This window comes from Nannobrachium achirus (genome assembly GCF_963921795.1).
Source record: "Nannobrachium achirus genome assembly, chromosome: 1".
Classification (NCBI taxonomy): Eukaryota; Metazoa; Chordata; class Actinopteri; order Myctophiformes; family Myctophidae; genus Nannobrachium; species Nannobrachium achirus.
Genome location: NC_137810.1, coordinates 15,816,465 through 15,828,877, shown reverse-complemented (window position 1 = coordinate 15,828,877; position 12,413 = coordinate 15,816,465). Strand labels below are relative to the sequence as shown.

The 12,413-nt window shown below is 42.4% G+C and overlaps 1 protein-coding gene across 1 annotated transcript in view; it reads right to left on the bottom strand.

Moving 5' to 3' along the window:
• Positions 1-9,651: 9,651 nt before the first annotated feature.
• Positions 9,652-12,413, bottom strand: part of lpp (LIM domain containing preferred translocation partner in lipoma) — a 219,893-nt gene continuing 217,131 nt past the window's right edge. The window contains 2 exon segments of the mRNA XM_080727235.1: positions 9,652-9,800; positions 12,032-12,152. Of these exon segments, the coding sequence (XP_080583361.1) occupies positions 9,672-9,800; positions 12,032-12,152 (250 nt within the window). The 3' untranslated portion in view covers positions 9,652-9,671.

Sequence of the window (12,413 nt, the reverse complement as noted above, 5' to 3'; positions counted from 1 at the left end):
CATGTGGATACCTCGATATCGATACGTTCTCGATATATTGCCCAGCCTTAGTAAACACTGATTAAGATATGGTCAGTGTACTGAAGTACATGTAATGTACTGTACTAGGCCTCATGCCATTCCTCTCTCCCATCCCTGCAATGTATACAGTAGGTCTAAAGTAGCCTAGTGAAACAGATAAACACATAGTAAATTATAGTGAGAGAGTGGTACACACAGTAGTCTCAATGGGCATGTTTGCCTGTCTGTCGTTACAAAACAAGTGCAGCGTTAATAACAGTTTGGAGGTCCAATGCAATGCTGGAGCTGGAGAGGCTTGGGTTTATGTCTCAGAGCTATCTAACTTTTATCTAGGCAACACTGACTCAGTGATTACATCACTTCCCTTGGCAGACTCAAGGACGCGCGCAAAATCAATGCTCTCGATGCGAATGCACAGAGGGGATTCACTTTAAAGCTAACAAGGTTGAGCTCAGAGCGCTGGCAATGTCGACCCATATTGTAATGTTATGTAAATCTGACCATATGACAGCTTCACTTAAATTGGAGCGCGCAAGATTATGCGCGATGGCGGCCCATTTTTACTCCCTCACGCTCGTCTGCTTCCTGCTAAATAATTTAGGCCATAATTCTGCGTATTAGAACAAGACATTCAAAAATGCCAAAGCAGGCCCCCAGAGTCTTTTCCGCTGGAATTTTATGCAGAGGAAGAAATTGGAAGGTACATCATGTCTACCGGAGGGCCCATCACTCATCAATTTGTTTGTAAACACCAGATTTATGTGAAGTAAAGCCCCAGTCCTCGACTGAACCGCTGCAGGGTTCACTCTCTCTCTCTCTCTCTCTCTCCCCCACCATCTCTCTAGCACACACATTATGCATGTGCTCAATTGCTCTCTCTCTCTCACACACATACACAAATAGACACGCACGCACGCACACACACACACGCACGCACGCACGCACACACACAGAGTGTGTGTAGCCTCCAGTAGATTCAAGAAAAAATTACTAGGAAATCTCGCATTGCCAGCATGCCAAAATATGCAGTTTACTATCAGGGTAAAAGGCAGTACAGTGCATGTACACACACACACACAAGCCATGCTCTCTAATTCAGTTTTTCCATCCCAGGCTTAAAGCTCCATTTATATGCTGGTAGTAACACTGTTTACTTGTCACTGTTTATGTGTCAGTGTAAATAAAAACTCCTTCCCCTCAGATTTCACCCTCTGTTATCATTTGCATTAAAGTGACGGCGAGAGGCCTCTGCTACTTGATTCTCAGCGTAAAAAGATATATGTGATTCTTTTGGTATTAGATTCGTCCACAGGGATCCCTTTCACTCCACTTTTATATTTTGGATTGTTGTTTCAATTTAGCAATATGTGGAGGGGAAAACCTAATGCTCGGTGACTTACTGGCGAGTTGCAGCTCGCGAGTGAAGATGACAAATGGAAAAGGATTAAATCAGGTGGGGTCGTGCGAGGCGACTTTCTGGAGGCCTTTAAATTATTCTAACAACTCCTCCATCAAGTTGATTCCAGCGGTAAGCATACTTCATTGGCTGAGTGCATTTGCTGATGGCATTTGGGGGGGTTTGTACTACTAGCCCATTCTACCAAACGTTACCAGCTGTGTGATGAGTATTGACAGTGGAGGCCTTTTCTATTAACCAGGTGACTGCAGGTCTCCTAAGGACGAATAGGGAGCGGCAGGGATTCCCCGCGGGTGAGATGGGACGTAACGCTGAGTGACCGCGGTGGGGCAGCCGATGGTGACTGAGGAGCTTTTAAATGACTGTTGAAAAGAAGCAGGAAGTCCTGGCTTGAAGACCGGCGATGAGAGAGGATCGCTTTGATCTGCACACAGCCCTACCCGGAGAGGTCACCGTCCGGCTGCGGAGCATTACCTGGGCGATCAGCCAAAGGGCAGCAGTGCTAACAGGCACCTGGGGAGTGGATGCAAGGCTTTCCCCTTTGGCTGAGGGTATTATAGTACACCGCGTCCCAAACACTGGGCCGGGGCCCATTTGTGGGTAGCGGACACATTTTTATGGGTCACGGGTAAATATTCCTTTTCCTTTATTTTTTCCATTTCCAAAATATAGTTTTCAAATATTATTTCAAAACATTTTCCAAAAAGAATGCAACAATTTAAAAACAAATTCAAAGATTTTTCATTATTTTTTTTTAAATGAAATCCATAAATCACAAACCAATGTTTAAGAAGTAGTGAAAATAGCCGAGCTTGTAGATCTGCTATTTACACTAGTTTGGGTCCCATCACTTTTTGGGTCTGAAGCTAAAAGGTTTGTTAACCATAGTAGATGTTTGTTTGAGGACAAAGTATGATTTTCATATTCCCTTACTTATTACACCTGCACTAGGACAGAACACAGAGTGGACAGACAAGGTGATACTGCAAAGCTTTTTATTGATGGAAACGGGAGAACCAACAATTAACTACATGCCCCCCCCCACGCTGACAGAGATCAGATGATCAATGCCGAGCTGTGCTGAGGTGTGGTGTGTGATTTAACCCATTTAGGCCTAGAATTATTGACTGCTTTAACTATTGAAAAATAGCAGATATACAAGCTCACAGCGCGGCACCGAGTGCCGCGCTGCGAGCTTGTAGATCTGCTATTTTTGAAAAAGTCATGAAAATGTGTGCAAATCTTTGAATATAATGTATTTTTTAAGCGAACGCTTGTAACTCAAATTTTGCTTCTGGGTGGTCCCTGGAAGTAAATATTTTGAGATGGGGGTCCGTGGACAAATACATATCCTTTTGGGGGTCCTTCACATGAAAAGGTTTGAGAACCACTGACACAGTAGTCTCTCAAGAACAGACTAACTGAGCTTCAGTTAAGTGAAAAGGACCTTTTCTTTGATGATGACTAGCCAGATTGCTGACATATAGAAACATAGGGTTTTCCAAAGACCTTAGAAGGATTCAAAAGACACTTATAGAATCAGGTCAAAATTCAAATTTTCACAATTTTTCAAAAATAGCAGATCTACAAGCTCGCAGCTCTGCTATTTTTCAATAGTTAAAGCATAAAATAATGATACACAATAATGAGTAGAGCCTCTTCCACCTTATTTATTCCTAGTCGTGTGTTGGTGTTGGGCACAACGTGTTGCCTTATGAGCTTGAAGATCTGCCATTTTCGGTGCATGCACACAAACTAAGAATAAATCAGGCTTTAAGCTATCACAACCACAGAGGCAGATCATATTTTGGGGCATTAACCTACACAAGGCAACAGAGGTATCCTCTTTGTCTACTTTGGCAAAGGTAAACAAGGCAAAATCCATTGTGAGGCACATCGAAATTATGTCCAAACACGCAGCAATGAGACAGTGATTCAATGCCGGTTGTCCGAAGGCACTTTGCAAACGTAGGCAACACAAAGACAACACAGATACAACAAACAAATGAATAATGCATTAACAAAGTGTTCTTTCTAGAAGCCTTGAGCTTTTGATCGGAATGAAGGAAAAAAGAAAGAAAGCAAGAAAAGCATTCCAATGAAGAATGCATTATAACTAATTCTGTCCATTGATCACATGGGCAATACTTTATGAATACTGTAAGTGGGAGATTCACTCTCTGCATCAATCTGCTCTCAGCCGCCTACAGCGGAGACACAACCCCAATGGAACCAAACAGAATCACACTTTAGACAAAGGTGTGCTGATGAGGTATTCAGAGGTTAATTTTGACTGTATAAGACATACAATGGCCTATTAGCGCCTAAAATAACGAATTAGTTTGATTGATCCGATTATTCCGTTATATGCAATAAAATGTTGCTCGACAATTTTGTTTTAATCAGTTGAACCATATTATGCCAAACCGACTCAACTGAAGTGAAAACTGTTTGTGTCCTATTACTGTCATCTGTTGTGTTGTTTCATTTTGTAGTTTTTTTTTCTTCTTCTTCCCTGGTTTCTTTGTTGCAGTTTGGGTTTTACTTTACAGTTGTGCTCCGTTTATTTGTAAGTAATTTCCTAGTGCTTCCTGTTGTCCTTTGTCGCGGGAAAGATTTAAAGCCGTCTCTCTCCACCCCACACAGTATGAATGAGACCAGGGGTTGTACGGACCTGGCTCGGTTCCCATCCCACCACTCTCTGAACAACTAACATCAAGCCAAGACTAAGCCCATCATCTGTACAATACTACGCCTACATACAAATATAAATATAGTATACATAAATATGAATAATATATATATCTATATATCCCACGGGGTGTTAAAAAAAAGATACGTTAAAAAGTAGTCATGCTATATCACCAGATACCAGTCCGATACCTGCTGAAGCCCATATTGGTTTCCTCTATATCTATGACCCGTCTGTACATTTGACAAAAACTGGACTGTTTGTAATGCAATTCCTGGTTGTTGTGGTAGTTGGTACTTGGTAGTTGTGCTTGTGAAAAACTTGGAATGAGACTGAATAGTCAAAAACGTATAAATTGTATTGTCAAATCTGTATAAAATAAAAGTTAAATACAGCACTGTAATAAATAAATAAATCCATGCCTGCCTCAACATGGCTGTGACACTGGTATAGCTGCAGTTCACTAGAACGCTCAGCCACTCCCCCAGCAACAGTTCAACTGGACAAGCTAACAATGGCATTCAAAGCCTACAGACAGTATGATAAAGTGCTGTTTGCCTGTGTAAGGCATGTTGCCGTGGATCCTTGCCAGAGATACAAGTGCTCTCACTGTCTCAGAGTGCAGTTGGTGAGGAGCCACTTTCACATGCTCGTGTTACAGTAAAGTGATCACTCCATCACATTTCAAGGGGAACAATTGGGTTTGTTTTTGTAAGCCCAAGTGAGTAAGATTAAACAAGAACCCTATATGTGTCCAGCATTAAGAGGATTTTGAGTTTTGTAGTTTTTGGCACCATGGCTTCTTCTATGATTAATCAGTACACCGTCTGCAAATACGGTAATGGATAACTGAAAATAAGTTACATACTGTATGGAGGATGCTGGGGGAGAGATATTGATTAATGATTACCCATCAACGCATCATAAGGATTCCATAAGATAAAAAATATTGAGCTGTCTCTATGATGTACTGTACAGTATCTCTTGATGGTTTTTCAAAACATTATGGTGGACTCTTTTAAGATGTCCACCTCCAGCAAGTTGATAGTGATACATTATCCTATGAGTTATTGACACTGCCGTTTTTGTATTTTTACATTCCTGTGTGCATGGCTGACAATGCGTGCTCACTGCTCAGGCCCTAGACGAAGTGAGGGCTTCCAACTTAGCCAGTCATAAACAATGGGAGCCTGTGTTGTTATGGCTGCCTGACTTCTCCACCCACATGCGGGACGGGGAGGTGCAATAAGGGATGGGTCCGGCTCTTCATACTGTACAGCAGTGGTTCTCAACCAGTGGTACGGGGACTAGTGATGGGCAATCTTGTTCATTTCAGTTCACGGTAATGATCCGTTCAAACGATTGGTTCACGTTCATGGCGCGATCGTCCAATGAAAAACACTATCGCGGGAGCGTTTTTATAACGTTGTGTGTACAGTCCGCACTCCCATCCTGAGTACCGGGGCCCGGGGGCTATTAGGGGAGGGGACGAAAGCGTTAAGGTAACATTTTGAGGACATGAACAAATCATTCACGAGTCTTGCTAATGATTCGGTTATTATGAATGAATCACTCATGAACAACACATAACTAACGGGGACCACCAGTGGTCCTTGAGGGGGTTCCAGGTGGTCCCTAGCTAAATGATGGAGACTTGGTAGATCTTTAACTCTTGAGTTTGACTCTTGGTTTCATTTTACGCTCTCAAGAGTTAAATTATTGTTAAACATCTGCGTTAGTTAATTTACAAGAAGTCTACCCAATTAGTAACCTGACTTTCGCCAGATGGTGGCAGCATTGCGTTGCATTGCTTTACCATCTGGGCTCGGTCCGGCAGAGTTGATAACACTCGTAAAGTCCCGGGCCGGACCAATCAGCGGCAGCTATGGGCGGGCTCTGAGCGGCTCTGAGCCAATAGAGTCTGATTGCAGACCACGTGGAAACCCAGGAGGCAGATTCTGGGTGCAACGTCATGCAGACAGGCCAATATGAGTGGTTGGAGTTGGCACTCCCAGACTGTGACAGAGAGACGGCCATATCCAATCACCTGCTATAGAATTTGAAAAATGGCCCGCCCCTTACATCGGTTCTGCCGGAGCAAGCCCAGATGGTAAGCAATGCAACGCAATGCTGTCACCATCTGGCGAAAGTCAGGTTACCCAATTAGAGATTGTAGAAGAATTGTTAGGCCAGGGCTCCACCAAAAAGACGGTGTCGTGCCGGTGTCGGACGGCGTAAAAAAATGAACGACGTCAACGTCTGCAGTGGAGCACCCTTCATTGATTAAAACGGGAGCGTTCCCAGCGCTGACGCTGCCACGACGCTCGACGCGCCCGGTGGAGCCGGGGGATTATTTTGATCAACGTTTGCCTGTTATCCATCCTTTGGTAACAACATCAATACAGCGCGCAATTGTGGACATATCCAACGACAACAAAATATTCTACGTTTTGAGTCTGAGACGATGAATCTCATCAAATGGTAGTCCGGGGTTCAAACGCTGAATAAATAATGGACCTTAAGGTGAAAAAGGGTTGAAAACCACTGGTGTACAGTGTGCCACACCCAGGCCAGTGCCTGGAGGAGCAGAGAGGGCTCCATTGGAATGCTAATTTTGGTAACAATAAAGCCATTTTGGATTAATTAAACAGTTTATTGTTTACTCAGATCCACATTATCGGTCGCCCCGGCAACAGCTTTCCTGCTTCAAAGGGGACAAAGGGTGTCCTAATTCAAGTCTAAATGTCAAATCACTATTAAGTTCATACCTCATATAAATGGCTTATTAGCACACCTCGTTTTAAAGTGTTAGCCTGTTCAGAACATTGCCTTGGCTGACATGATAAATGACTGCTGTAATTGGCCCGGTATGCAGATTAGCTACTCTACTCGCCATCACTGTATACTCAGTCGAGTTTAAATGGCACTGGAGGGCAATACCACGACATGTCGTAGCACAGAAAGCATTGCTGGGAAGAATAGTGCAGAGATATGCATCGTTTCTCCCTTACTTTGGTAACACTATGATATGAAAATATATAGACAGAGGTTTCAACTGGGTGTTGTGTTCCTAACTAAGAGATCGTATAATAACAGAGACTTGCATAGCAGTGTCGATAGCTCAAACAGCATGGACTGTTCAACCAGACCATACAGTATGCAATTCAAACTAAAGTCCATTGTCTCCGTTTTCCAAACCAACAAAGCACAAGAAACCAGCAACATATAACATAAGATACATTTTGTCAAGTGGCGATTGTACAAGACCAATATATGGCTAAAGAAGTACTGGTATCATTCTCTTATGTACTGTATCATTTAAGCTCATAAGTCAATCAATAATTAATAAGTCTCATTAACGAGCCTTATTGACCTCCGCTGTTATAATCTATAATAATATTATAACACTATAAACAAAAAACTAAAAAAAGTACCAATGTCATTCTGGAGGGAAACACATGGTCCCTTCTTTTCCCATCAACTCTATAAATGGACATGGAAAACATACATACTGTGTACTGTCAATATACCGTATCTATAGATTCAAACATGATTATCAATGGGTAAAACTGATCCTGACATACAGTGACAAACAAGTTCACATACAAAGTCCAGTACCAACAGCATGATACTTCTTTTGACTAAATGTTCGTTAAGGACACATAGGTTCAAATCTGTACAGTTTAAATATTTCCTAATTCATAAAAAATCTCCATATCTTTATCTATAAAGTGTCAATGCAATTAATATAAAAAGAAATTGCATAGCCATCTCATACCCACGTCCTTCAGCGAGAGATGGGAAACTCTTTTAAGATTGATAAACAATCAATAAACTAATCTATGTAATGGTACTTGGAAAAACAATGTGGAATATGTAAAGTGGTACGAGACCAAATTGCAAATCTATCCAGCTGAATGGGTTCACTTAAATGAAAAAACAAACAAAAAAAACATCAGTTATATTCACCCGTTCCAAGCTACAAATAAAAGCATTTTCCTAGACTCAAAAAATGCTATTGTATCCCTGTGTTTGGAATGTAATAATTGTACACAAGAGAAAGACATGTGCCTGGAAGAGAGAGTTGTACTGGAATGAACTGTATGGTGTGTAGTGTAGTAAGTGTACTGTAACTGTATTGAACGGGAACTGCATTCAACAGTCAACTATCACTGCTGCAGTTCTGTAGCCCCAGTCAGTATAATCGCAGGAATGCAGGCATACATTTAAAATATGTAGAAAATGTAGAAGGTATCTTAACTGGCACTTAATTGTTTAGGTATGGAAGGCCTAACTTATACTTAGTTGCGCACTGGTGTCACGCAAGGAAAATAGCAGATGTACAAACGTACAGTACAACAGATCGCATTACAAAGTGTTGAGCTTGTAGAACTGCTATTTTAGATGCACTATACTGTACGACACGCTACCAGGTGTAAATCAGGAATTAGAATGAGCTAATGATAAGAGCTTTAGTGTGTTCCTGCCTGTTTATATTCCATAATATTGTCTAGATTCTCTAAACGTGTTTGCAAAGTACTGTGCGAATGCAGAACAATAACATGATCAACTGCATTTTCAAAAACGATATATGCTAATAACTTCTATAAATACTGCTAAAGCTACAGTTCCGAATGCATCCGCGTTGACGTGTCAAATGCACTCAGAACGGTTGGGTGGAAACGCCGCATACAATTTCACAAGTAACGCAGTAAATATACATAAAACACACCGACTCCTTTTGCCGTGATTGTACCGAACTCGCCCTCAATATTATAAGTGGGCACTTAGTTATTGCAGCTAAATACTGTATATATAACTCTGTGAAAGGAGGAGAGCATGGTGTGTGTGTGTGTGTGTGGTTATCAGAGAGAGAGAGAGAGAGAGAGAGAAAGTGTAGTGAGTGTGTGTGTGTGTGTGTGTGTGTGTGTGTGTGTGTGTGTGTGTGTGTGCGTGTGTGTGTGTGTGTGTGTGTGTGTGTGTGTGTGTGTGCGCGTGCAGGGACGTGCTGGCCATTGGGAAAAGCGGGACAACTCCCGAACGGCCGGTTCATTCTCGTCCGGTCCAGGCCGGGCCATTAGGAAAAAATTAAACTGTTTGCACAAAAGTAGTGAAAACAGCAGAACTGTAGATCGGCTGTTTTCACTAGTTTAAATCATTTTTTAAATGATAAATACAAAACAAACGGTTTTGGACATACAAGGTTTCCACCCGACAACAACGACGAAATATAGGCCTAATTCATGTAATTGGCCCACTGGCTTGTCACTTGTCATGATCTGAAATGGCAAATCTTTGAGTAGCAGCAGCGCTATAGAGAGAGATCTCTCTCTATAGCACGCAATGAGGGCCTCTCCAATTCTTTTTCCCGGGCTGAATCAGGGGCCCAGCACGTCCCTGTGTGTGTGTGTGTGTGTGTGTGTGTGTGTGTGTGTGTGTGTGTGTGTGTGTGTGTGTTTCCTCTCAGAGAGAGAGAGAGAGAGTGTAGTGAGTGTGTGTGGGGTGACACAGTGGAGTTGACCGGGCGTTGGAGTGGCTGCTTCAGAGGTCAGTGGTGACCTTGGCACTGAGGGCCTGGATGCGGCTGGTATTGCAGTTCTTGCAGAGGACATGGCGGTCCAGAGGATAGCATCCCTGGTTATCACCCTCTGACAGCAGGGAGCCACAGTCCTGTTGGGACACACGCACGCACGCACACACACACGCAAGAACACACGCACGCACGCCCACACACACATTTGAATTACTGTACCTGTGAGTAGGGCATTCACCGAGTATTCGAATATCAAAGTCACTATTCAACGTTGCACACCGAAGTCGAATATTCGCTTATTTTTATTTTTTATTGTTTTTTTCTTTAAAAAATATATAGTTCATAAAGCTTGGCTAGATAGGAAGTCATAAGAATGAGTTGTCAATGCCCCTGGTGGATGAATTTGTTAATGCTCTATACCAGGGGCTCTCAAATCTTTTTAGGCTGTGACCCCCAAAATAAACATTTGAACTGGGAACCCCCACCCTGTCAAGCACTTGGAATTGTAGGCATTACATTTAATGTGACTCGGTTTCCGCAGATAAATATTGTGAAAATAGCAGATCTACATGCTCACAACGCCTCGCAACGCGAGGCGTTGTGAGCATGTAGATCGGCTATTTTCACAATGTTCGCCTCTTGCTTACTTAATATTTGATAGTTTGGCCAGTTTGGCCTGTCGAATATTCGACTATTCGAATACTTTGAGGTCGAATAATTAGAATACTAAAAATCACTATTCGTGAATGCCCTACCTGTGAGGACATCAACATTATAGAATGGCGATTTTATGAATACCCTTTGTTTCATGACTGCCATTTTTAACCGTAGCCCAAAAGCCGTAAAACAGCAGCGTCGTGTTGCGAACTATGAGTTACTTTCGGTTTATGAACGGTTCATGTAAACCAGTGTTTCTCAACCACTGTGCCTGGGGACCTTTGGTGTGCCCCTGAGAATGTTCAAGTGTGCCCCTTGAAACTGCTTGAAAGCCAGTATTGTATTTATCATTTTAAAAATGATTTAAACTAGTGAAAACTACTCTTGTGTGACAGCCTTGAATGATGAAGCAGGGCTTTACTTTGCGAAGAAACGTACACATTTGAAACTTGGAGATACAAGGTTTTCCCGACAGTGAGGATATTTACACCCCCATATTATGTTCGTGTGCCCATGGATTCTTGGGACATGAAAAGTGTGCCCATGCAGAAAAAAGGTTGAGAAACACTGATGTAAACTACTGTCAAATGAGTTCACTGTGTTTTGAAAGTATAAAATAGATAATTTATTAAAAGTATTTATAAACCAGTCCATCTGTTGATGTTAATGTGTGAAGTCTACTCGCGTCGAACACTTTAGGTGTTCTAATCTAATATCTGCTCTTAGCTGACCTTTAACGCTGCTGAACGTGATGGATTTGTTGTGTTACTTTTGACCTCACAACTAACATATTCAGAATCAGGATAAATGTTATTGTCATATCTAACGTTTACAGGTGGAAAGGAGTGTCTGAAATCCTTTTTTGTGCAAGCTCCGTCAGTAAAAAAAGGACAGGGGGAGGGGGCAGGGGGCTTGCAGACAGATGGAGAGCAAAGAGAGAGAGAAAAAAGCAGATACATTTATACACTTGAGCTGTTTTGCGATTGCATTTATTTGCGCCACACGTGTTATGGTATTATTTAAAGGTTTTATGCAAGTATTCTTTTTAATTGATTCTGCCACGACCAGGACCTGAGTAACACATTTTGATCTGTAAAACTCCTTGAATCCTTGACTTATAGTGACATAGTCCATATGAGGTAAGAAAAAACAGCTTAAATAAAATGTTTTTCTTTAATCATACTGCTGCTTATGACCTGACAGACCATAGCTGGTTGCTACATATCGTCGTTGTCGGGTGAAAACATGTCCAAAACCGTTCGTTTTTCATTTTTCATCTTAAAAATTATGTAAACTAGTGAAAACAGCCGATCTACAAGTACACAACGCCACCCGCGAGGCGTTGTGTGCTTGTAGATCTGCTGTTTTCACTACTTTTGTGCGACGGCCTTGTACGATGAAGCAGGGCTTTACTTTGAGAAAGAACGTACACATTTGAAACTTGGAGATACGAGGTTTCCACTCGACAACAACGATATGCAAGACTGTGAAATTGGCGGAGGGGAGATGGAAGCTATTTTGAGCAGGTAAAGAAGGATGAATTAATAAACACACCTTGAGTTCATGTATCCCTTCGCACCGTGCCATATGCTCTAGTCTAGTAGAACATACAGGAGATGTGCGAAGGACATTGCATTCCACAACTTGCGTGCCGCATGTACATAACACCAATACATCCCAAACCTCACACACAAGCGCACACGGTACACACCTCACAGCGGTAACACTGCACGTGGAAGTCACGGTCGAGGGCCACGATGCGAACCGTCTCCTCCTGGCCCGGTGCCGGCATGATGGGCTCAGAACACACGCAACAGCGCGGGGCAAACTTCCTGCAACCGCCCCCACAAAGAATACATCAATTCAGCTCAGTGGCGTCAGTTGTCGCGCGCGTGCAAGACACCAGTCATGTTGCCATACCTTAGCAACAGGCATGATACATTTATTTTAAGAGGTATACATTTCTTTCCCCCCCGTTTCTATGGTTTCTTAATTGGGCTGAATATGGCAGCCTGGAACGGTTGTTCAAGTGCAGCTAAACTTGGCATGTTAGTAAACGTGCCACAATTAACAATAATGCATTGCACCTGTGC